The sequence below is a fragment of the Bison bison genome, unplaced genomic scaffold, assembly GCF_000754665.1.
Source record: "Bison bison bison isolate TAMUID 2011002044 unplaced genomic scaffold, Bison_UMD1.0 scf7180017864355, whole genome shotgun sequence".
Taxonomy (NCBI): Eukaryota; Metazoa; Chordata; class Mammalia; order Artiodactyla; family Bovidae; genus Bison; species Bison bison.
Window position 1 is genome coordinate 614573 of NW_011494927.1, and position 26766 is coordinate 641338.

Sequence of the window (26766 nt, forward strand, 5' to 3'; positions counted from 1 at the left end):
CAGCACCCACTCCAGTTCTTGCCTGGAGAATCCCAGGGACGGGGGAGCCTGGTGGGCTGCCATCTATGGGGTCGCACAAAGTCAGACACGACTGAAGCGACTTAGCAGCAGCAGCAAAGCACAAGGGTTGCCATTTCTCCATTTTCTTGCCATTATTTGTTACCTTCTAATTTCTTGGAGAACAGCCATTCAAAGGAATACAAAGTATATCTAATGGTTTTGATCAGAATTCCCTAGTATTTCATGATATTGAGAATCTTTTCTGTGCTTAGTGGTTAACTGTATCTCTTCTTTAAAGAAATATCTAGGCAAGCCCTCTGTCCATTTTTAAAATGGGTTGTTTCGTTGAATTTTAGAGCCCTTTATATATTCTGGTTATTAATCCTTTATCAGATATATGATTTGCAAATATTTTCTCTCATCCTACTGGCTGCCTCATCACTCCATTAATAGCACTTGGTATTACAGCTTAAAAAAAGATATTGACCCTAAATCAAATTCAGATAGAACATAAGAAAGAAATCAGAGGCCAGTCCAACTATGAACTTTGGATCAGACTAAGAACAGTTTCTACATTTTTAAAGGGCTGTTAAAAAAAAAGTGACATATACCACAGATGGCCAGCAAAGCCTAAAATATTTACTACTGATATTTGGCTTTTTATTTAAATAGGAACCTACAGTTAAAGAAAATACTTGAGAGTTTTTCTATGTGAACAAGACATTAAAGCATGTTTTTTATCTCTAAAGGAAAAACTAATGCTTTTGTTTGTCTGTTTAAGTAACTTAAGTATGATACTGGGATTCATGTTCTGAGCTAAATAATTCTACAAAGCTGTGAATTACACCTTGGGAAAGCCTCGAACTATATTAGTCAAGTTCTAAATAGTATCAGTTCAGTTCAGTTTGGTGTCACTCAGTGGTGTCCAACTCTTTGTGACCCCATGGATTACAGCACACCAGACTTTACTGTCCATTACCAACTCCCAGAGTTTACTCAAACTCATGTCCACTGAGTCAGTGATGCCATCCAACCTTCTCATTCTCTGTAGTCCCCTTCTCCTCCAGCCTTCAATTTTTCCCAGCATCAAGGTCTTTTCAAATGAATCAGTTCTTCACATCAGGTGGCCAAATACTGGAGTTTCACCTTCAGCATCAGTCCTTCCAATCAATATTCAGGACTGATTTCCTTTGGATAGACTGGTTGAATCTTCTTGCAGTCCAAGGGACTCTCTCTCAAGAGACTCTCTAACACCACAGTTCAAAAGCATCAATTCTTCGGTGCTCAGTTTTCTTTATAGTCCAACTCTCACGTCCATACATGACTACTGGAAAAACCATAGCTTTGACGAGACAGATCTTTGTTGGCAAAGTAATGTCTGCTTTTTAATATGCTGTCTAGGTTGGTCATAGCTTTTCTTCCAAGGAGCAAGCATCTTTTAATTTCATGGTTGCAAACACCATCTGCAGTGATTTTGGAGCCTCAAAAAATAGTCTGTCACTGTTTCCATTGTTTCTCCAACTATTTGCCATGAAGTGATGGAACCGGATGCCATGATCTTAGTTTTCTGGACGTTGAGTTTTAGGCCAACTTTTTTACTCTCCTCTTTCACTTTCATCAGGAGGCTCTTTAGTTCTTCTTCGCTTTCTGCCATAAGGGTGGTATCATCTGCATATCTGAGGTTAGTGATATTTCTCCTGGCAATCTTGATTCCAGCTTGTGTTTCATCCAGTCCAGCATTTCTCATGATGTACTCTGCATATAAGTTAAATAAGCAGAGTGACAATATACAGCCTTGATGTACTCCTTTCCCGATTTGGAACCAATCTGTTGTTTCATGTCCAGTTCTAACTGTTGCTCCTTGACCTGCCTACAGATTTCTCAGAAGGCAGGTAAGGTGGTCTGGTATTCCCATCTCTTTAAGAATTTTCCACAGTTTGTTGTGATCCACACAGTCAAAGGCTTTGACATCATCAATAAAGCAAAAGTAGATGTTTTTCTGGAACTCTCTTGCTTTTTTGATGATCCAACAGATGTTGGCAATTTGATCTTTGGTCCCTCTGCCTTTTCTAAATGCAATTTGAACATCTCTAAGTTCACAGTTCACATACTGTTGAAGTCCGGCTTGGAGAATTTTGAGCACTACTTTGAAATATGTCAGGTGAGTGCAATTGTGCAGTAGTTATAACATTCTTTGGCATTGCCTTTCTTTGGGATTGGAATGAAAACTGACCTTTTCCAGTCCTATGGCCACTGCTGAGTTGCCCAAATTTGCTGGCATATTGAGTGCAGCACTTTCACAGCATCAACTTTTAGGATTTAAATTAGCTCAGCTGGAATTCCATCACCTCCACTAGCTGTGTTCATAGTGATGCTTCCTAAGGCCCATTTGACTTCATATTCCAGGATGTATGGCTCTTGGTGAGTGATCACACCATCATGGTTGTCTCGGTCATGAAGACATTTTTTATACAGTGCTTCTGTGTATTCTTGCCACCTCTTCTTAATATCTTCTGCTTCTGTTAGATCCATACCATTTCTGTCCTTAATTGTGCCCATCTTTACACAAAATGTTCCCTTGGTATCTCTATTTTCCTGAAGCGATCTCTAGTCTCCCATTCTATTGTTTTCCTCTATTTCTTTACAGTGATCACTGAGGAAGGCTTCCTCACCTCTCCTTGCTATTCTTTGGAACTCTGCATTCATATGGGTATATCTTTCCTTTTCTCCTTGGCTTTTGGCTTCTCTTCTTTTCTCAGCTATTTGTAAGGCCTCCTCAGACACCCATTTTGCCTTTCTGCATTTTTCTTGGGGATGGTCTTGATCACTGCCTCCTGTACAATGTCACAAACCATCCATAGTTCTTCAGGCACTCTGTCTATCAGATCTAATCCCTTGAATCTTTGTCACTTCCACTGTATAATCCTAAGGGATTTAATTTAGGTCATAGCTTAATGGTCTAGTGGTTTTTCCCTACTTTCTTCAATTTAAGTCTGAATTTGGCAATAAGGAGTTCAGGATCTGAGCCACAATCAGATCCTGGTCTTGTTTTTGCTGACTGTATAGAGCTTCTCCATCTTTGGCTGCAAAGAATATAATCAATCTGATTTCAGTATTGACCATCTGGTGATGTCCACGTGTAGAGTCATCTCCTATGTTGTTGGAAGTGCTATGACAAGTGCGTTCTCATGGCCAAACTCTGTTAGCCTTTGACCTGCTTCATTCTGTACTCCAAGGCTAAACTTGCCTGTTTCTCCAGGTATCTCCTGACTTCCTACTTTTGCATTCCAGTCCCTTAAAATGAAAAGGACATCTTTTTGGGGTGTTAGATATAGAAGGTCTTGTATGTTTTCATAGGACCAGTCAAATTCAGCTTCTTCAGCATTACTGATCAGAGCATAGACCTGAATTACTGTGTTCTTTAATGGCTTGGCTTGGAAACAAACAGATATCATTCTGTCATTTTTGACATTGCACCCAAGTACTGCATTTCAGACTTTTATGGACTATGAGGGATACTCCATTTCTTCTAAGAGATTCTTGCTCACAGTAGTAGATATAATGATCACCTGAATTAAATTCACCCATTCCAGTCCATTTTAGTGCACTGATTCCTAAAATGTCGATGTTCACTCTTGCCATCTCGTTTGACCACTTCTAGTTTACCTTGATTCATGGACCTAACATTCCAGGTTCCCATGCAATATTCTTCTTTACAGCATCAGACTTTACTTCCATCACCAGTCACATCCACAACTGGGTGTTGTTTTTGCTTTGGCTCCATCTCTTCATTCTTTTTGGAGTTACTTCTCCACCCTTTTCCAATAACATATTGGGCACCTATGGACCTGGGGAGTACATCTTTTAGTGTCAGATCTTTGTGCCTTTCATACTTTTCACGGGATTCTCAAGGCAAGAATGCTGAAGTGGTTTGCCATGCCTTTCTCCAGTAGACCATGTTTTGTCAGAACTCTCCACCATAACCCATCTATTTTGAGTGGCCCTACATAGAGTGGCTCATAGTTTCTTTGAGTTAGAAAAGGCTGTGGTCCTTGTGAGCAGTTCCAGCTCTTTCCAGTTCACCACCTGTCAGTTGCTGCTGCTGCTAAGTCGCTTCAGTTGTGTCCGACTCCGTATGACCCCACAGACGGCAGCCTACCTGGCTCCCCTGTCCCTGGGATTCTCCAGCCAAGAGTACACCTGTCAGCTACAGTTCTGAAATATTTAGGCAACAAAAATGGACTAATGGGACAGTTGTATGAATTCAGTGAGGATGAAACTTCTGGTCATATAGTTTAAATTTTTCTTTCTGCATATCTCTGTCTCACGTACTAAACTGAGACTCTCTGGGGGAACCAGACCATCTTTTTCATGTTTATATCCCTAATAAAAAACACAACGGCTACCCATAACAGATACTATAGAAAATGCTGAAGGAAAGCAATCAGAAGTCCAAAATAAATAATTGATAAAATAATTTTTAAGTACTAGACAGCAATCATCCAACACTTACAGCAATTAGAAAATAGGAAAATATAGTTCAATTTGAATTTCAATCATGAATTCACCAAGTACCAGACAGAGGCCCAAAGTTTAAGTTAAGAGTTGCTAACCCCAAATTCCTAATCTAAAAAGAGATGGAAAAGACAGTGATGAGGGCAATCAAGAAAATTTCAACAGTTTAGAAAGACCAGTGGACACTGTGCATTTACGTTTAATGACACTGCTAACCAAAACACTAAATCTCTTCTTTTTTTGCTGCAAACAATATCAGCTCAGTGGGGTAAGGTTTTATCTTATATTGATAAGATGTTCTAATAGCAGTTGGGAATTATTTTGACTAATAACAAGTCTTCAAACTATTATTCCTGCCCCCTGCCCTCCCACTCCATACACGTATCAACAATTAGCTAAGTTTTAAACAATAGCAGAAGGTTAAAAAGAGAATATCAGCAACCACAATATTCATAGGTTGAACTGGAATAAGTCAAAGGCAGCTGTCATCAGCCAACCCCTGCTCAGTCCCACCCACCAAACCAAGATCCTGTAGACTAAGTAAACCTACTAGTTATTCTGATTTAACAAGCTGACAAATATGCAAAGGAATTAACAGGAAAATTACCTCTCGAACTTCATCATCTTCTTCATTCGTATTCTTTTGTCTGCTTTCTCTGAAACGACGTACCTGGATTGTAACAGAAAAATTCATAAATATGTTACAAACACGTCTGTTATGTAAATACAAAACTGCTTAACAGACGCTTTTCATTTCAACATAAAACTTGGAAATTCAAGTATAGTTTTGTTTCACAAAAGATTAAAGAAGTCGTATTTTCCCAGTGCTGCTGCTAAGTTGCTTCAGTTGTATCCGACTCTGTGTGACCCTATAGATGGCAGTCCACCAGGCTCCCCCATCCCTGGGATTCTCCAGGCAAGAACACTGGAGTGGGTTGCCATTTCCTTCTCCAATACATCAAAGTGAAGTCGCTCAGTCGTGTCCGACTCCTAGCGACCCCATAGGCTGCAGCCTACAAGGCTCCTCTGTCCATGGGATTTTCCAGGCAAGAGTACTGGAGTAGGCTGCCATTGCCTCCTCCAGTGACTTACATTAAAAATTCAGAAATGTACTCTAAGAAAAATTGGCCATAAGCAAAATTATATTACCTGCTGCCAAACAGCCAGTCAGACTACAGAGGAAGAACCTGCAATGTCCTATGGGTGTTATACTTCAATAAAATAGCTAAGAACAAAAACCTCTCGAAAACAGGTTTGAGTTATTACACTACACAAATTATCCTTAGGCTCCTCTAAAATAGTGTCCCAAATGGGTGGGCCCTTGAAGATCCGTTTTGTTAACAGTCAACCACTGAAAGTTTAATGATTGCAAACCCTGGTCCTGGTGCCACGGATACAGAGCTTCCTTTGTTACCAGTTGCTGCTCACAAAGCTCTTACAATTTAGTTATGTTGCTGGAGATATGCTCCATTTATTTAATAATTTACTCAGCACATATTTACTGAGCCAAGCCACTAAGTACCAGGTACTACTGTAGGGGTGGAGAATACAACAATCAACAAGAGTCAGAAAGTCTGCCCTTAAGGAGCTTATAATCACCGTGTGCATGTTGTCTGTGTTTGAAAATCAGAAACAAATAAGCTATATTGTATTTTAGAAGGTGTATGGGATCAAGTCTAGTTGGGATCAGCTAGACTGGGAAAACTGTTCTTACTTACCTCTGAGGAGCCTCTGAGGAGCGCCAATTTACTATGGTTTCCTACCTGGATGAGCAGTTAGCATGGCTTATGTGACTAGAGTGGCATTAAAAAAAAAACAACCCTGTCAACTTCTGCACATATCTTGCTATGTGTCCAGTCCTGGGTTTGCAATGTGCATACAAGGAGAGGAGGAGTGGGTGCCTGGCATTTCCCAGATCTCTAATGCCTGCCTATACTCTATACCAGCTGCCTTTAAGTAAAAACCTGGAGTATGCTCAGTGGAGTCTTCAGAGTCCTTTCAAGTACGTGAACCTGTGAAATTTTTGCAAAAGGTGTTACATGCTCCCAGAGAAATAATGCAGGAAGAGGGAGAGAGAGTGCCAAGGAGAGGCTACAGGAGATCATCAAAGACCTGACTGAGAAGGTAATAAAGTGATAAAGTGGCAAGGATTTTAAAAGGTAGGGAATGCACTTCACAAGTACCTGGGGGAAATCATTCCAATCAAAAGAAAGAATACATGCAAAGGCACCGGGGCAGAAACACTATATGTTTAAAACAGCAAGGGGGATGCTGGGCTTGAGCAGACAAGTGGCTGAAGAAGTTACAAAAACCAGATCCAGTAAGGCCTTGGGAACAACTGTAAGGGCTTTTTCTTCTCTGGCAGGAGTGACTTCATCTGAATTACTTTAGGACCACCAACAGTGGAACTGAGGACAGAAAAGAGGGTGGAGGACAAGAAACACAGGCAGAACAGCGAGACCAGTTTGGAGGCAACAGGAGTAACTAAGGTGAGAAACAGCCATGCCTTAGACCACTGATAGTGATGGAGGTGGTGAGAAACAGTCACATCTGTACAGATTCTGAAGGTAGAGTTAAAGGATTTGCAGGCAGGATACAGGTGACAGGAAGAGAGGAATCAAGGATGATTTCAAGGTTGATCGCCTGAGCAAATTAAAGAATGGTGCTTCCACTAGGGGCTAAGGATTAGTGGCTCAGATGAGGAATGCTGGAAGCTGAGGAGGTCTCCTGAACACCTGAGTGGAAACATCCAGCAGGCTCTTGGCTACAGAAGACTTGAGCTGACAGAAGAGTTCTGAGCTAGACTTTTGAAAAGTCATCATCAAACTGATGTTGGTATTTAAAGCCAGGAAGTTGGATGAGAATACAAAAGGAATGTGTAGATAAAGAAGGGGTCAAAGGACTGAGTTCTGGAGACTCCAACATAAGAGGGTTAGAGAGGTAAGAGGAATCAATAGAGACTGAGAGGCACAGATAATGAGGTGGGAAGACAACCAGAAGAGTGTGGAGCCCTAAAAGCCAATGGAAAAAAGAATTTAAGAAGTGGTCAAGTGAGATTTAAGATGGAGAATGGACAGTGAATTTAGCACCAGAGTTCACTGGTACTTTGACCAGAGTAAATTCACTAGAAATATGGGGTCAAAACCCCAGAAGGAACAGGTTTAAGAGAAAAATGAAGGCAAAGATTCCGAGCAGCAAATATAGAAAAAAATTCTGCTGTGAAAAATGAACAAAGAAGCAGAGAAAGAGCTAAAAGGAAATAAGATCTAAGCTCCAGAGTTTTGTTAAAAGAAATAGCAGCATGTATGTTATGATTCAGTAAAAGGGGGGAAATATAGGAAAAATCATTGTTTTTTAAAAGATAGCATAGCATGTAATAGTACTCCAGGTAGCATATGATATACCAAAAGCACTGGGTCATTCACAGACGAGAAATGAGAATCAGGGAAAAAATACGGAGCAGGCATTATGTGCCAGTGTACCTAGGACTTACATGTGTTCTTTTAATCCTCACAGTTTTGATGGTAGTTCTATTATCCCTATTTCATAGATGAAGCAGAGATATTAAAACAGCCCACTGACAGTTCCACAGCAAGTAAGGTCGTCCAGTCTTCAGTCCATACGCTTAGCCCCCATGCTACACACACACAAACACACACACACATATTCTCTCTCTTTCTCTCTCTCTCTCTCTGTCAAAAGTCATGATGTCACTCCAGGTGTAGATGGTCCTTCTGGAGGGTAGAGTATGAGGAGGGGAGCTTATTTTATTTATTTTTTTTAGAGTAGCTTGGGTTCACAACAAAATTAGAATGAAGTTATCTAGATTTCCCATATACCCTGTCCCACATATGCACAGCCTCCCCTATTAATATCAACATCCCCCACCAAAACTGTTCAGCTGACACTCCACACTCCATACTCTGTATCACCCAAACTCCAGAATTTACCTTAAAGTTCACTTTAGGGTAAATTTACCCTAAAATACCAATTGGTATTTACCACTTGTACCTTAAATTTACCAGAATTTACCTTAAAGTTCACATATGCTCACTTGCCAATGCTCACTCTTGGTGCTGTGCATTCTATGAGGCTGGACAAATGTATAATGTATACATGTATAATCCACCACTTTAGTTTGATACAGTGTTTCTCTGTTCTAAAAAACCTCTGTGAATCTATCTATTCATCCTTTCACCCCACCCCCACAACCACATCTTTTTACCAAGTCCATAGTTTTACCTTTTCCAGAATGTTACACAGTAAGGAATCATGTGCAGTACATCAAGTTACTTTTTCAGATTGGCTTCATTCACTTGGTAATATGCATTTAAGGTTTCTCCATGTCTTTTAAATGCTTGATAGGTCATTTCATTTTAGTACAGAATAACATTTCCTTATCTAGATAGTTTCACAGTTCACTTATTCATTTCCCTACTGAAGTACATTTTGGTTGCTTCCAAATTTTGGCAGTTCTGAATAAAACTGCTATAAATACCATATGCAGGGTTTTGTTTGGACTTAAGTTTTCACCTCTGTTGGGTAAATACCAAGGAGTATGACTGCTGAAGAGCATGGGAAGAGTGTGTTTACTTTTCTAAGAAACTGCCCAACTGTCTTCCAAAGTGACTATATCATTCTGCATTCCCACTAGCAATATAAGAGTTCCTATTGCACTACATCCTCACCAGCATTTGGTGCTGTTGGTGTTCAAGAGTTTGGCCATTCCGATAAGTGTGTAGTAGCCTCGTTTCCCTAATGACATGAGATGTGGAGCATCTTTTCATATGCTCACTTGGCAATAGTCTACCTTGTTCTGTTAAGGTCCCTGGTCCATTTTTTAATTGGATTTTAAAAATTTTCTTATTGTTGAATTTTAAGAAATTTTTTCATATTTTAGATAATAATCCCTCATCAGATGTTTCTTTTGCAACTATTTTCTCCCAGTCTGTGGCTTGTCTTCTCATTTTTTTAGTCTTTTGTAAAAGAAAAGTTTTAAATTTTAATGCAGTCTAGATTATCAATTACTTCTTTAATAAATCATGGTTTTGTTGCTGAATCTAAGTCATTACCATACACAAGGTCATCTAGGTTCTCCTACGTTATCTCCTGGGAGTTTTGTAGTTTTGCATTTTACATTTAGCGGGGGATGGTCATATTATATTTATGACACTTAACTGAGAAATCTACCCATGCTAAATATTTATGAACCTAATACATCCAGAATCACAGAGTAAGGGGTTTTAAGTGTAAATTATCTGCCTTCCCTGTAAAAGTACCTGGCACTTAATATTACTGGTTGTATACTAGCTGACATCATTAGGCTTTAAAAGAATTATATTAAATAATTAAAAGCACAAAAATAAAAGTCAAGTGGAATGAGTTTTAAAAATAATACTTTGTTCTTCTGCCTAGAGGGAATTTGGAAAACACAGGAAATGATCCCTTATAATCCTACTACCTGAAATAACCACTGATAACACCTGGAATATTTTCTTCCACTTTTTCGCATACACACATAGACATACTCACATAGAAAATACAAATAATTGTGATCACGTGTATAGTTTTACTTCTTTGGAATTCTTTTCCCACTTAACACTGAAAATACTTTTCCATGTTCCATATATTTTTCCATGTTCATTAAAAATATAATTTTTAATAGCTGCATAGTATTCTATGGGCTTCCCAGGTGGCACCAATGGTAAAGAACCCACCTGCCAATGCAGGAGACTCAAGAGACATGGGCTCAATTCCTGGATAGGGAAGATCCCCTGGAAGTGGGCACGGTAACCCACTCCAGTATTCTTGCCTGGAGAATCCCATGGACAGAGGAGCCTGGAGGGTCCTAGTCCACAGGGTTGCAAAGAGTCGGACACGACTGAAGTAACTTAGCACAAACACATAGTATTCTATAGTATCTATGTGCCAACATTTTACCAAAACATTTCTGACATCTCCCCTACAGGTAACACGGAGATAAATTACATCCCATTCAAATCTCTATCTCATTATTGTCTTAAGAAAATTTCCTAGGGCTGAATTAAAGGGAAAATCTTAAGCCTCTTGACATACACTGCCAAAATGCTTTATAGTGCAGCTGTTCAAACTCAATACTCTACCAGCAGGGTACTAAATATCTTTAACAAATCATTGCTACTTTGACAAATAAAAAATTAATTTGAGTTTCTTTGATTATCATAGGTTAAATACCATTTTCATATGCTTATTAGCCATTTGTATTTCTTTTGTGAACCACCTATTCAGGTCCTCTGTTCATTATTTTATTGAAATGTTTAGTAATCTTAAGATTCATAAGAGCCCTTTAACATTATATTAAGAATATTAACCTCTTATTCTGCCCACATACAAGTATGTTTTCCATGTCAGTACCATGTGTTTTTTTGACAATCTGACATGCAAACATTCAAAAATTTTATGTAGTCAAATCTAAAGAGTTTTTACTCTGCTTTTATGCTTACAGGAACTGCATTTTCTAAGTGAAATTCAAAATCTTAATCAAAACTTACTAAAAAATTGAAGTAGACATTTTCACCCTATGAGGTTCATTTTAAAGCACTTAACATTCACTAGGTATCAATCATTTTTGAGACCATATTCTAGACACTTATTAGACATTTTATAATTTAATCCTCATTTTGTGATCTCAATTTTAAAGATGAGGAAACTGAACAAATCAGAGAAGTAGTGATTTACCAGAAAGGAATGCAGAGCTACTCTTAAGGAGAGACTATCTAAATAGATTTTTCACCCCAAATTATTCACCTCTTCATCGATTTTATCTTCTAGGGCATCAATATGACGTTCTTTAAGAAATCGCTGTGTTTTTTCCAACTGATATTTCACTAATTCCTCTATGGCATCTTTTTCTTCCTTGTCCACAAATTCTTGTACTGCTTCACCCATTCCCCTTTCTGTTAGAAGTGAGAGCTGTACGTTCTGTAAGAGACAGAAAACAGTATTTTCTGATGCAGAAAACAGTATTTTCCCTACAAAACAATTCTATACAAGTAAGGAAAATTACAGAATCAAGGAAAAAGACAAAAAAGTTATCTACTTACTGGAGGAAAAATGAAGCAAAGCAAAAGAAAACAAAGGACAGTAATTAAGCCTAGAAATATTACAGGCCAACAACAGCAAAGTGTAAAGAAACAGGAGTAGAGTCCAGGACCTATGAAAACAGAGAGGCCTGAGTGTCTGGGACACAGAGTGCAGAAATGGGAGCTGATGATCAGATTAGGTTGACCAGCGTGGAAGGCAGAATTGTTTGCTGTTTAGTCATTCAGTTGTGTCTGACTCTTTGTGACCCCATGGACTGTAGCCCATCAGACTCCCCTGTCCATGGCATTTCCCAGGAAAGAATACTGGCGAGGGCTGCCATTTCCCTCTCCAGGGCAGAATAGTGGCCCCCTTAAAGATGTCCACATCCTAACCTCTGTGACCCATGAATATGTTACATGGCAAAGGAGAATTAAGGTTACAACTGGAATTAAGATTGCTAATCAGCTGGATCGGAGAAGGCGATGGCACCCCACTCCAGTACTCTTGCCTGGAAAATCCCATGGACAGAGGAGCCTGGTAGGCTGCAGTCCATGGGGTCGTGAAGAGTTGGACACGACTGAGCAACTTCACTTTCACTTTTCACTTTCATGCATTGGAGAAGGAAATGGCAACCCACTCCAGTGTTCTTGCCTGGAGAATCCCAGGGACGGGGGAGCCGAGTGGGCTGCCATCTATGGGGTCGCAGAGTCGGACACAAGTCAGACACAACTGAAGCAACTTAGCAGCAATCAGCTGGATACAAAATGGAGATGAGCAGGGACTATCCAGGTGGGCTCAGTATAATAACAAGCATCCTTCATAGCAGAAGTGAGGCACAGAAGGGAGTCAGAGATGTATCTGGGGAAAGACAGCAAGGCAGATACAATGTTGCTTGCTTTGAAGATGGAAGAAGGGGCCTTGAGCCAAGTAAGGTAGGAACAGCCAGAAGCTGGAGAAGTTGAGAAAATGAATTCTACTCTACAGCTTCTAAAAGGGAACACAGCCCTGCTAATACCTCAATTTTAGTCCAGGGAGAAGAGTGAATTTCTGACCTACAAGATTGTTAAAATAATAAATTTGCATTGTTCTAAACCACTAAGTTTACATTGTTTTAAACCACTAAATTTATTTCGGCAGCAACAGGAAGATAACATAACCAGAGGATCTCAAAATGGCATATACTCATGATGATAAGAGTAGCATCACCATCCTGTGGCTATATAATAAAGCAATTCTGAAATTACATCCTGATGCAAGAAAATTAAATCCCAGATTCAAACTTATGTAGCAGAGGTAAAAAGAAAGGATAACAACAATAATACACAATAATTGTGGTGTTAATAACTAACATTAATTAAGCAGTTATTTTTCTTGATATATAATAACTATAAATGAGTGTAACTGATTATCACCCTACTTACTTCATGAAAACATTCTGAGGATTCATTTTGTTTAAATTGTCAATTATACATATCCTAAATTGAAATCTGTTATTATAAGATCACCACTAATTCAAATGGAGAACTGTAATTAAGAAATTACCTTCTCCGCAGTTTGAAAATACTGTTTTACAAGGTCTTCAACCCTTAGTGTTGTTCCTTCTGAGGGTTTTGAGATGAACTTGCCAAAGTTGATCTCTTCTCCTAGAAAAAAGACATCCATGAAGAGAAAAAATAACAGTTTCTATTTCAATGTTGGGGCCTTCCTGGTGGCTCAGTGGTAAGGAATCCACCTGCCACTGCAGGAGACGTTGGTCCAATCTCTGGGTCAGGAAGATCCCCTGGAGAAGGAAATGGCAACCCACTCCCTATTTTTGCCTGGAAAATCCCACGGACAGACTGTAATCTGTGGCGGACTACAGTCCATAGACACGACTAACCGCACACAGACACCTTAATATTAAAGTACCCAAATTCACTGCACATTCCTGTCAGTAGAGGAGGTATGCCCAAACTTTATCAACTGTCAGCTTGCTCAACGTAATAAATTTTGAGACAAAAATATGGCATTTTTGCTAGTTTCAAGAGTCTTTCCCCCCAAGTCTCTACTTCTTTTCCTGATCTCCAAGTGACATGTCTGTTGGCTCCATCTTCAAGGGTGGTCCACAGATCTCTGGGAGTTCCCCATACTGCTTCAGGGGGCTCAATAGTAATACTAAGACATTATTAACCTTTTCCACGGTATTGCCACTTACACTGATGATACAAAAGCAGCACTGGGTAAAACTGCCAGTGCCTTGGGATGAGTGAAGGCAGTGGTTCTGAGCTCTACTAATAGTCATCACCTTGTATTCACAGTTCAAAACAAGACAAAGCAAACAGCCAGTTTCACTAAAGAATATCCTTGATGAAACAGCAAAAATTATTAATTAAATCTGAGCCCATAGTATATATATGTTTAATATTCTGAGAGACAAATAGGAAGCGTGTGTAGTAAAGCAGATTTACTGCATTCTTACGCAGGATGGTTGTCTCAAAAAAAAGTAGGTACAGAATAAAAAGAGTACTGGGTAAGAAGTCAAAAAGCATAATGTCTGGTAATATGCTCTGTTCATAACTTTTGTCAGGGAAAATGAATATTAACTGTCCAGCAGGTGTGCAACATGGTGTGGAAAATACAATAATAAAATGATAGGAGACAGCCCATAATAGCTAATGATTACAATAAAAGGTGGTAAGTGCTACAACAGAGCTGAGAATAAAAATATGACACACCAAGAAGAAATGAACTATTTCTTCCCCAAGAAGACTCAAAATAATGTGCAGATGGCAAACACTACTATCATTTGACTCAAGACTTGCAGAATGAGTAAGACTCACTAAGCAAAAAAAGAGAAAGACAAAATATCTTAGGCAGAGGGAAAAGCTTATGCCATGGCTTACAGGATAAAGAGGCACAAAGTTCAGCATGCCTCTTGCAAATCAGTGAGGACAAGTAAATAGAAATCCTTTTTGAATTTCAAGATGGGAGAATTAATGCTGCTGCTGCTAAGTCGCTTCAGTCGTGTCCGACTCTGTGCGACCCCATAGACGGCAGCCCACCAGGCTTGCCCATCCCTGGGATTCTCTAGGCAAGAACACTGGAGTGGGTTGCCATTTCCTTCTCCAATGCATGAAAGTGAAAAGTGAAAGTGCGACCCCATGGACTGCAGCCTACCAGGCTCCTCCGTCCATGGGATTTTCCAGGCAAGAGTACTGGAGTGGGGTGCCATCGCCTTCTCCGGGGAGAATTAATATTATTTCATAAATATGATTACTACATTTCACTACGCCAGACACTATGTTAAGACCATTTACATACATTATATCTTCTAATCCTCACAACAGTACTCTGAGGCAGGTACAGTTATTATCCTAATTTTGATGACAAGAAAACTAAAGATCAGAGAGATTAAGCGATTTGCATGATTTCACACAAGTGGTTGAAGTAGCAGAGCTGGCCAAAACAACAATTTCATGCTTTCAAAATGATACATGAAAGGGTCATTGTTTCCATTAAGCAATTAATGTTTAAGCAAAAAAGGGATCATCAGAACAAGACTGACTATGGATGAAACAAATAAAATAAGGAACCAGTTCTAAATTCCATATTCTCACAAATGCTGTACCAATAAAACTCCAAGGAATTGATAAGGATGAATGATTAAAGTAAATCATCATCAATAACTAGGTAAAATTAATAGCATAAAAACCTTTCTCTGATATGGATTGTTTTCCCCTAAAACAGTATTCTATGAGCTCCATTTAAATATCCAAATGACTATTTCAGGCTGAATTAACAGTACACACTATTTTGATCACAATTTAACTATGAAAATAGAAGCTCATTAAATCAGGGTTAATAAAAACCAATGTGGTATATATGTAAACAAGGGACATATTAATTCTGACTCAATAGTTCTAAGGAGAAGAGCCATTGTATTTAAAAAAGGTCAATATTTCTTATGAAGAAGCACTATTTCAGTCAGGTTACCTGTTTTTGATAAATGCTAAAATAAAGGCAATTAGTTTTCACAAAACTTAATTAGCCCTTAAGCATATATCTTTTTAATATTCTGGGACATCTCTTAAGTCCGGAATCTTAAATCATATATGCCGTGAAGTTGAAATATTTAGCTGTAAAATTTAAGAGTATATTCTCTAAACATTAAGAATATATAGTAATAATAGATATGTAAACACTAAATATATAAAGTATGTGTTCTTAATCAGCAGCATGTTTAAAAAAAAACTATGAAAGCTATCATTTCTTCACTGATACCCGCAGGTTTATAAGCGATTGCTATCTAATTTTTGCCTGCATGCGTGAGTGTTTAGTCACTAAGTCGTGTCTGACTCTTTGTGAGTTCACTGACTCCTCTGCCAGGCTCCTCTGTCCATGGGATTTTCCAGGCAAGAATACTGTAGTGGGTTACCATTTCCTTCTCCAGGGAATCTTCCTGAACCTGGGATCAAATTTACCACAGGTGGCTCAGTGGTAAAGAATCTGCCTGCCAATGCAGAAGACATGGGTTTGATCTCTGATCCGCGAAGATCCCACATGCCTTAGAGTAACTAAGTTTGTGCACCACAACTATTGAGCCTGTGTTCTAGAGCCCGGGACTGCAACTACTGAGCCCACTTGCCAAAACTACTGAAATGCAAGCGCCCTAGGGCCCCGAGCTCCACAACAGAGAAGGCACAGCAATGAGAAGTTCCCATACCCCAACTACAGAGTTGTCCCTGCTTGCCAAAACTAGAGGAAAAACTGCAAAGAAACAAAGACCTTGCATAGCCAAAAAAATACCTTAAAAAGAAAGGTGCTAAAAATATCTTTAAAAAAACAGATAACCAGCTTACCCGTGTTTTCCTTTTGTTCTCTGTGCCTGAAAAAGTGGATAACATCTTTTGGATTAGCTACCCGATCCACAAATTTCTGGCTAAAGCGAAGAACACTGAATGGTTCAAAGCCTCCACTATAGTCCACCTGGAAATACAGAACAAGTTACAAAGGCTAGCAAACAACAGAGCAACAATTTCAGTATTTATGGGTAAGACTTTTAAGTCAGTACTGTATGTTAATATTCTACAATTCATTTTAAAGATCATGATGATGTTACACAATTTATTCTATGAAAAAATAAAGCTTCAAAGGTTTATGCTTCTGCAAAACATTGTTTGATGGAATCAAGGTACAGCAAGAATTCCCACAATGTCAGAATCACTGTATCTCCCCATGGTAAAAACACTCTAGGAACCAGGAATATCATCTGAAAAAGGATGTGATATTTCTAAACAAGTTTTCTTAAACTTTTAAAACAGATATCCAAATAGAATGCTGGCTGGCACTAGATGTATTTATTAATTGGTTTATCACGTAAGGATAAGCTTTCACACCAGACAATAATAAACACTGGGAAAATTCATGGAGGAAAAGAAGCAAGTCTGTGAGCTTTGAGAAATGATCACCTTCAAAACACGTACAGTCATCTCTTGGTATTTCAGGGGGATTGATTCCAGGACCCCTGGCTGGGAACACCAAAGTCTGCAGATGCTGAAGTCCCTTGTATAAAGTGGCACAGTTCAATCAGCCCTCCATATCTGCAGATACGAAACTGCAGGTACAAGAGGGCTCACGATTTCTATTTAGAACTAACAATGATTCTCAAGGCAGGGTTTTTCTAAAGACATCTCTTATGGCACCAAGCCCCTTACAAAGAAAAACAGATATAATCATTTTCCTAAACCAGCTGTTCTCAAAGGATGCTCTGGGAACAAGCTTTGTACTACATCACCAGCCTCTCCAGACTACACCTAACCTCCACCCCACTTACACTCTCTGTCACACTTAGCACTAGCTAAGATTCTGTTCACATATTTGCTATTTGTTTATTTTATCTCTTCTCACACCTCCACCTCCTGTAAGCCTTGTCTATTTTATCTTCACTGCCCACCCCACACTCTCACATGCAGAAAAGAAGGCACTCAATAACTCAGTAAACATCTGTTCATTGAATTAGTGAATCAATGAGGGTCATCTAGCCAATATTTTGGAATACTACCTACAGGAAGATATTTCTTCTTTTTATCATTAATGAATTAGTAATGTGTTTGGGAAAAGGAACGCCTATTTCCAATTTAAGTCTGATTAGTTTTAACAGTATCAGGCAGACATAGATGAGAAACATGGTGCTTCTGCCCTGATAAAGAGATCTGTGTGGTTCTCTTAAAGCAGCTAAGTTTCTATTACCCAGACAAACCATCTCTACAGCTGCCACGTTCTAAACCAGAAAATGCCAAATGCTCAAGCTAGGGGGTCTCCCCAAAACACATTTTTAACAACTGAACTCCAGTCTAGTTTTATTTGTAATTTTCTGCTTCTAAATGTTACAAAATTATTCACTAAGCAAACTTTACTGAAGTGTCCACAATGTCTAAGTACTCTGCCAAGGGCCAGATATAACATAAATAAAACAGCATCCTGGTTGGAAAGAAACTAAGAAGCTGGCTAGGAAGACAAACCATGTAAAGAAGCAGCTGCAAGCAGAACCTGAACAGTGCTGTAAGAAGTATGTACAGAGGAGATTAAGGACACAAAGGAAGAGACTGCTAAGAGAGCATCCGGGCTCAGCTACAGCAATGACAATGAGATGGAGAGAATTCACTCAGATCTAGAAAGCACATACCCAGGGACAAGAGACCCAGTGGCTCAAGGTCACACAGCTAGTGACAGAGCTGGAATCAAACCAGACAGTCTGACTCTAGACTGTCTTCTTTACCTTCATCCTGTATGGCCCAGGGCTTCTCAAATTTTCATGTGCATATAAATTTTGGGGGGATCCTGTTAAAATGCAATTCAGTGGGTTTAATATGGAGCCTGAGATTCTGTATTTTTAAGATTTTCCCAGGTGATGCCAGTGCTGCTGCAGTTTGAGGGTCATATCCCTTGGGCACAAGGCTTTAGAAGGACTCTTAGACTCCAACAAGGATGTCTCAGGGGTAGGTCAAAATTTGGGAGCCATCATTCTATAGGTGATCATATGCCTAGACTGGACACAGGACTAACTAAAATATAGGAAGGGACAAAGAAAACTTGTAGAAGAGAATGCCAAAGAGTGACTCACTAAGATGAAAAAAATCTACTGGATTTGACAGTTGAAGGTTGCATTTTTCACCTGAGATGGTGGTGTCACAGCCTTGATTATAGTGGACTGAGGAAGAGACTGTTATATGAGCAATATAGACAATGTATTATTTTGGGGGGAAGAAAATCAGAAAAGGTAGGAGCTAGAAGAGAAAGGCACAGGGGTGGCAAAAAAAAAAAGAAGTCTTGTTATTTGTGAATATTATGATGCAAAAGATAAGCAGGTTTAGAGGCACAGGAAACACTTCAATTTCTTAGAATTTTCTAACTCTGAAATGTCAGTTCTTGCCACGTATTTATCAAGCACTTGCAATTGCCAGGGACTGTTCTGGGATCTCTGGCTACATTAGTTAACAAGATTCACAAAGTTCCATGCTTCCGTAGAGCAGATAGTTTGGTAGCTGAGGACAAATAATAACCAAAATAAATAAACAAATAAATTGGATGTTGTAGTTCAGGTGGATGTGTTGTGGGGAAAAAAAGAAGACGTAGAGAAGGGTAAGTGAAATCAGTAGTGCTGGAGAGAGGACCTGGGGGTTACAGTCTTAATCAGGCTGGGGTCCAATGAGGTGACTACTTGGGTGACGTGAGCAGACCTGGAGAAGTGAGCGGGTCTGATATGTCCGAGGCACTGCAAGAAGTCCGAGTGCCTGGAAGGAGGGGAGAGCGGGGACCGCAAGCGATGAAGTCCGAGAGCTCGGCCAACCTAGTCAACACAACACTATTTAGAAATGAGGGAAGCAAGAAAACAAAACCATCAAACCTATCAGAATAAACTAAAATGGATAGCCAACAAGGACCTGCTATATATATAGCACATGGAACTTTACCAGTGTTATGTGGCAGCCTGGATGGGAGGGGGATTTGGGGGAGAACATATATATGTATGACTGAGTCCTTTCACTGTTCACTTGAAAGTGTCACAACATTTTTAATCAGCTATACCCCAATATAGAAGGCAACGGCAACCCACTCCAGTACCCTTGCCTGGAAAATCCCATGGATGGAGGAGCCTGGTAAGCTGCAGTCCTTGGGGTCGCTAAGAGTCGGACACGACTGAGCGACTTCACTTTCACTTTTCACTTTCATGCATTGGAGAAGAAAATGGCAACCCACTCCAGTATTCTTGCCTAGAGAATCCCAGGGACAGAGGAGCCTGGTGGGCTGCCGTCTATGGGGTCGCACAGAGTCTGACACGACTGAAGCGACTTAGCAGCAGCATAACCCAATATAAAATAAAAAGTTTATAGAAAGGAATGAAACTATGATTAAATCAAATACTGGCTGCTTTATTATTTTCTTCACCAATGATGATAGCTCTTTTTACTATACGTACTCTCTTTGCTATTTTACCAAAAAAAAAAAAAAAAAATTTCATGTAAACTGTACAAAACTCTCCTTTGAAAATCAATAAAGCTGAATTCATCTAAACAGGACTTACTCGCAGTCGTATAAGAGGCTTCTCTGGCTGTTGAGAATTTCCCAGACGTTCCCGTTCTGCATTTTCAAGCATTTCTTCAACCTCAAAATAAAGATATTGTCATGACTAGGGGGAAGAGGTATTTCTGGCTGGCATCTAGTGGTAGAGGTCAGAGAGGACTTGTAAAAATCCCACTGTGCACAGAACAAGCTCCCACAACAAAGCATTTCCCAGTCTAAACTGTCAGCTGTGCCAAGGCTGAGAGACCCTGAGCTCCCTGACTAGGCTGGGACAATCCACTCACTCATGCTCCATCTCCCTCGCCTGAGAGATCGGGTTCAGGGACGAGTACATGACCTCAGTCCAGGGAAACTCAATGTTTAAGGGGTTTATCTGGAACCACTGGGAAAAAAATGATTCTTTTAGCTGTAAAGGCAATGTAAGTCTGTGGGCCACTGCATGACAGACTTCCTTACATACAGTGACGCTTGAGATAAAAACCACAGGACTGGGTGGCACAGGACTAAACATGGAAACAGAGACAGAAGGACCTGCTATCTTAATCTAAGTTTCTGAATCTGGTCATCTTGAAACCAGCAAACCTAAACCTTTCAGTTATTTGAGTTACATGCTGCTAGTAAAGTTGACACATTGGGTGAGTTACTTTAAGGTTCAGCTCCAGTGGGCGTTTCCACAGTTTACTGGTTATCATGTTTGTCTCACTTTAAGGTTCAGCTCCTCCTTCTATAAAGTGTGGATGGTAGACTCTACTGTTCTATAGCATTGCTAAGTGGATTAAATGCAAAATGCTGTCAACAGTGTCAGGAATATACAAGCAATGAAAGCATTATTATCATGCTTTTTGTGAGAATAAAATGCAAAGCAGAAGAGCATACACAGAGTTAAGAACTGAGTAAGTGTTAGCAATTAATGTTACATATGAATGACTTCTGTTCCAACAGCAAATCTGTAAGTCTAATTTGTTTGTAAGTCTAACAGTTATCCTAGGTACTCAACTAACACAATCGGCTACATAATCCTATTCTGTAATAGGTTTCCCAGGGGGTGCTAGTGGTAAAGATCACATCTGCCAATGCAGGAGACACAGAGATGCAAGTTTGATCCCTGGGTCAGGAAGATTCCCTGGAGGAGGGCATGGCAACCCACTCCAGTAATCTTGCCTGGAGAATCCCATGGACAGAGGAGCCTGGTGGGTTACAGTCCAAAGGGTTGCAAAGAGTCAGACACAACTGAAGCAATTTGGCACACATGCACAAATAGGTTTATAATACTTTTCATACAAATAATACATAAAAACAAACACAAAAAATAAAGGAAATATTTTTAATCTTAAATGTAGTACTTTGAAAAGTACAACAGTACCAGCTACATCACTGCTGCTTTTACGCTTCCTTCCAGACATTCTTCAGCTTGAAATAAAGATACTGTATTACTATACTCTATACAGTGGTTGTGGTGGTTTAGTCACTAAGTCATGTTGGACTCTTACGACCCCATGGACCATAGCCCACCATGCTCCTCTTGCCTGGGAGTCTCCAGGCAAGAATACTGGAGTGGCTTGCCATTTCCTTCTCCAGGGGACCTTCCCAACCCAGTGATCAAACCCATGTCTCCTGCACTGCAGGCAGACACTTTATTGCTGAGCCATCAGGGAAGCCCTCTGTACAGTGCAGTGCAGTACAGTACACCAGAGTACAGCCATTTGCAGAGGATGCATGCATGTGACAATGTACACCAGACATGTGAACTAATTTAAGTGATGGGACATGCAAACGCATGTCCGCATCTTTCAAAGTTTGCAACTTAAAGGTTCACGTGTAGGGGACTTACTGTATTAAGATGTCAAGTTCCATATTATCAAATGCATTCATCCAATTTCAAAGTGGCTCAAGAAATTCTACAGAGGTTTAGGGATGGTGATCTGTATGGGAGGAGGTATGGGACTTACACTGAAGTGACATGTTCCCTGTGCTGTGCTTAATCGCTCAATCATGTTTGACTCACTGCGACCCCAGGGACTGCAGCCCACCAGACGCCTCAGTCCATGGCATTCTCCAGGCAAGAATACTGGAGTGGGTTGCCATGCCCTCCCCCAGGGGATTTTCCCAACCCAGGGATTGAACCGAGGTCTGCTGCATTGTAAGCAGACTATTTACCATCTAAGCCACCAGGGAAACCCAACAATACTGGAGTGGGTAGCCTATCCCTTCTCCAGGGGATCTTCCCGACCCAGGATTGAACGAGGATCTCCTGCATTGCAGGAGGATTCTTTACCAGCTGAGCAACCAGGGAAGCCCTAGCAGACATATTTCAAGATTTTATCTGGAGGTAGATTTCAGGGTGAAAGGATGTGTGAGGGAGATTACTAGGCTAAGGTTCTCCTCATCTACCATAGTATCCTGTGATTCCCCAAAGTTACTGCTTTCATTAATAAAATGAACAAATTATCAAATCAGGATAAAAAGAGAAAAGTGATTATACATACATCTCTGAGAAGGAGGAAAGGATCTGGGAGTGGGGCTTAAAGTTTCCTCTATATGTAACATTCTTCCATCTCAAAGACTTAAAAAAAAAACCTTACGCCTAAACTCATTTACTGAACAGTGGTTCCTTAAAGGTTTCATGAGAATATAGCAAATGTAATGTCTTCCCTCTAGTCTACTGAAGTATTTAATTCAATGTAAATAACCTCTCAACTAAAATAGATTTCATTGACCTTTATCTAGAAGAATTACCTTCTCCAAGCAGAAGTTCTGTATGACTTGTGTTACTTTAGGATTATCTGGGTTAAAAATGTCTGGATGATCAGCCAGAACAACATCTTCCATGAAAAACTGCCTCACTGTGCGGAGAGGAATTTTCTGCATATTCATCTTCCTTCCTTTAATACGCAGCAAACCAATGTGTCTGAAATGAGGAGGGAAATGAAAGCCTAGTCACATTGTAAATTTCCTCAGGAAGATGTGCACATCAAAACGATCATATTTGTTAATGTCTACAAAATCCTTACAACCTCCCCTCCTTAAAAAATGTTTAGTAATTTGATCTGTTTTTTTTGTTTTTTGTTTTTTTTTTTATTTGGCTGTGGACTTTCTAGTTGTGGCATACAACGCTTAGTAGTTGTGGTGCCTGGGCTTAGTTGCTTTGTGGCATGTGGGATCTTAGTTCCCTGATCACGGATCGAACCTGTGTCTTGCACATTACAAGGCAGATTTTTAACCACTGGACCACCAAGACTTTTAGTAATTTGATCTTAATGTTATATCACAGGAAAAAATGTAAACATTCTTCTTCCCCAGAATAAAATCTACTCATTCATCAACTTTCCTATAGCATTCTACTTAAAATTTAATTAATAAAAAATGTTAGCCTTGAATTGGCCTAATGAACAGCAAAATCATTAATACCACTGGGGTCTTCTCCTGCTGAAAACAGCTTAAAATCTGGGAAAATAGTAACAGTATATGGAATGATCAGTCTTTATAAATAAATTTATCATATAAGTAACAGCACCATCAGTACTTTTGGCCTATGAGATGACCAGATTATTATAGCAAATATTTTTAAGAACTGATTTGGAAAATATAATCATTACTCACTTCTTTACAGCTTCTCCTGGGGAAAGAGAAGTGACCACTGAACTTCCAGGCTGTGACACGTAGAAGAGCTGTTGTTCATTTTTGGTTGGAGCTATTTTACACTCATGTTCATGGCCCCAGATAACAAGATCGATGAAGTCATCCAAAAACTGCTCTGGAATGAAGTTGGTACTTCCGTGTTTACTCCTATGCCAAGATTTTTAAAAACAAGTATTATAAATGTCCATAGATATAAAAAAAACTTCATAATAAGTCTTTCTCCAGTCACTAAAGATTTATTATCCCTTCTGTAAGCCAGAAAGTATTCAAGGGGTTGGGGATACAAAGATAGTATCTAATTCCTAATCTTAAAGGGTTTACAAGCTTGCAGGACACAGACAAGTAAAAGCCTCAAAAGAGAAAGCAGTCAATTCTACACAAAGGAAGGTCACAAAAGGTAGAGAGGAATAACTCTCCCTGTGGGAAAGCCAGAAAAGCATGAGCTCCAGAAAGAGTAAAAAACCTATAAACTGGTCTGAGTGTATACCAAACAGAAAACAGAAGATGACAGTGAATTTAACCTAAGCTTTAAAAAAAAAGTCAAATCTCTGAATATGTCCCATCACTTTTAACATGTTTCTTTTACTGATTAAAATAATGAGAATGTCAGTTTTATATAAGAGAGGAGAGTTTTCAATATTAAATATTGTATGAATGTGATTTCCAAACCCTTATTTTAAACCTAGATTAGCTGCTATTATTAAAAGATATTTGAAAACCCAAAGAGAGGAAGATAAGAAAAAAATTTTCTACAATACTGATTTATATCACTGAGAATTTAAGTACAAGTGTTCAACTACTTCAACCAGCATTCACTTGAGGCAAGCCGACATTCATTCACTCAACAAACATTTACTGAGTGTCTATGTGTCAGGTTTCCCAGGTCTCTTCTAGATCCTGAAGACAGATATGAACAAAGTCCTTGCTCAAATGGGGGAACTAGCAATAACACAACATGCTCATGCATATGCATACACACACACATATACACATATAAATCTTTGTTTTTTATATAAAGTTTTGTCAGATAGTGATAGGTGCTATAGAAAAATAAAGAAAAAATAAAGGGGAAAGTTACATGTAAAAGGGAGGCTACTATGCACAGGGTGGTCCAGAAAGGCCTCTCTAACAGGAGACAAGTAGCAGAGCATTAAGATGAGGGACCAGGAATGCCCGAGACCTAGGCAGAGGGAGGAAACTGATGGCAAAGGCGCTGACATGGGAATGTGTCCAGCGAGTTCAAGAGCAGCAAGGGGACCAGTGTAGCTGAACAGAACGATGCACGGAAGAGCAGGAAGTGAAAGAAGCTCATGTATCTAGGAATGTTTATGTAAAAACAAACTTTTATGTAAAAAATGTATAATGCTATCACAATGACTGAAAAGAGCAGAATAACTCAAATAAACATGAGGTATGTGTGCCTTCCTGGAGCACTGGAAAAGGGAGAATTACGCTGGTGGGTTGATTCTGACTTATGACATAGAAGCTGATTAGAACATCCTTGTGGAAATATTTTGCATGACAAAATCTGTTGAGGGTTTACCTTCTTTTGCTGCAAGAAAAAGAAAACTGATCAACATATAGAAACAAATAGGAAATAAAGTAAAATATAAAAGGCTCAAAAATTCTTGCTCAACATGAGAAAATCAGTTTTTCTTTTACAAGGCCCTGAAAACATACTTACCCTGAAAACAATAAGTATGTAACAATGCTGAAGGTGAAAAATGATCCTAACAGCATTATAATAAAAACCTATTATAACCACAATGAAGGGTAGGAGAAAAGGAACTGACCTAAGGAACTTTAGAAAGTGGTGTTTTTTACTAGATATAGTAAGGCTATGGACTAAAATAATATATACACTGAATCCTGGCTGGTAAATTTTCTCAATTTTAAAATTATATGTGAATTAAGATTAAAAAATAAGTAAACATAAAGATGATACAATCCAGGTTTCTATTACAGAAAGAAGTCTCAAATAAGGGAGAAGACAAAAATGAACCCTGTAGGGATGGATTCGAATCAGTATCAACTTGCGCTAGGGTTTTTTTTTTTTTTAAACACATATATTTGTTGTTCAGTCGCTCAGTCGTGTCTGACTCTTTGCGACCCCATGGACTGCAGCACGCTAGGCTTCCCTGTCCTTCACCATATCCAGGAGCTTGCTCAAACACATATATACATACAGACATGTATGCATGAATTAGTAAATATACATATATTCCTTTAACTCTAGTCATGAGGGCTATGGAGACCTGCAGTAGCACTAAGCACACTTAGTGGCCATATCTGGGTTTCTAAATACCACTCTCTGATTAAAGCAATTAGGGCTCCTTGGCGAAGTAGTTGATTCCTGGGCTTGAGAGAAAAATACAAGAGAAGCCTGGAGCATCTTGTAGGACTGGAAGGTTAATGACATAGCTCAAAAAACAAAAAGGAAGAGGGCTTCCTGAAAAAGCACAGAAGCCGATGTAAAAAAGCTCTCAACGGTCAGAGTTGAAACAAAGTAAGCAACAACAAAAACTGATAATACTGGATTGTACCTCAAAGAATAAATATCTTGAGTCTATAATAAGATAAATAAATGAATGGAATGAATAAGTAAATAAATGAGAATGACAAATTTTCCTAACAGAAGACTTTCAGTCAATAACTATAGAAAGAATAAGGGAAATTTAAAAAGTTACAAACGACACCACAGCATTAATTACTGGAAACAAGTTGCACCTTCAGTTCAGTTCAGTCACTCAGTTGTGTCCGACTCTTTGCAACGCCATGAACCACAGCACACCAGGCCTCCCTGTCCATCACCAACTCCTGGAGTCCACCCAAATCCATGTCCATTGAGTCGGTGATGCCATCCAGCCATCTCATCCTCTGTCGTCCCCTTCTCCTCCTGCCCTCAATCTTTCCCAGCGTCAGGGTCTTTTCCAATGAGTCAGCTCTTCACATCAGGTAGCCAAAGTACTGGAGTTTCAGCTTCCACAT

The 26766-nt window shown here is 39.4% G+C and overlaps 1 protein-coding gene across 2 annotated transcripts in view; it reads right to left on the reverse strand.

Moving 5' to 3' along the window:
* The window catches only part of MRE11A (MRE11 meiotic recombination 11 homolog A (S. cerevisiae)), a 74180-nt gene that overhangs the window by 26183 nt on the left and 21231 nt on the right, over window positions 1-26766 (reverse strand). For both annotated transcript variants that reach the window (XM_010855145.1, XM_010855144.1), the window contains 7 exons: window positions 23740-23925; window positions 22876-23047; window positions 20141-20221; window positions 16416-16542; window positions 13120-13220; window positions 11302-11475; window positions 5123-5185 (listed from right to left, as the gene is read on the reverse strand). In XM_010855145.1, the coding sequence (XP_010853447.1) occupies window positions 5123-5185; window positions 11302-11475; window positions 13120-13220; window positions 16416-16542; window positions 20141-20221; window positions 22876-23047; window positions 23740-23925 (904 nt within the window). The remainder of the gene's footprint in view (window positions 1-5122; window positions 5186-11301; window positions 11476-13119; window positions 13221-16415; window positions 16543-20140; window positions 20222-22875; window positions 23048-23739; window positions 23926-26766) is intronic.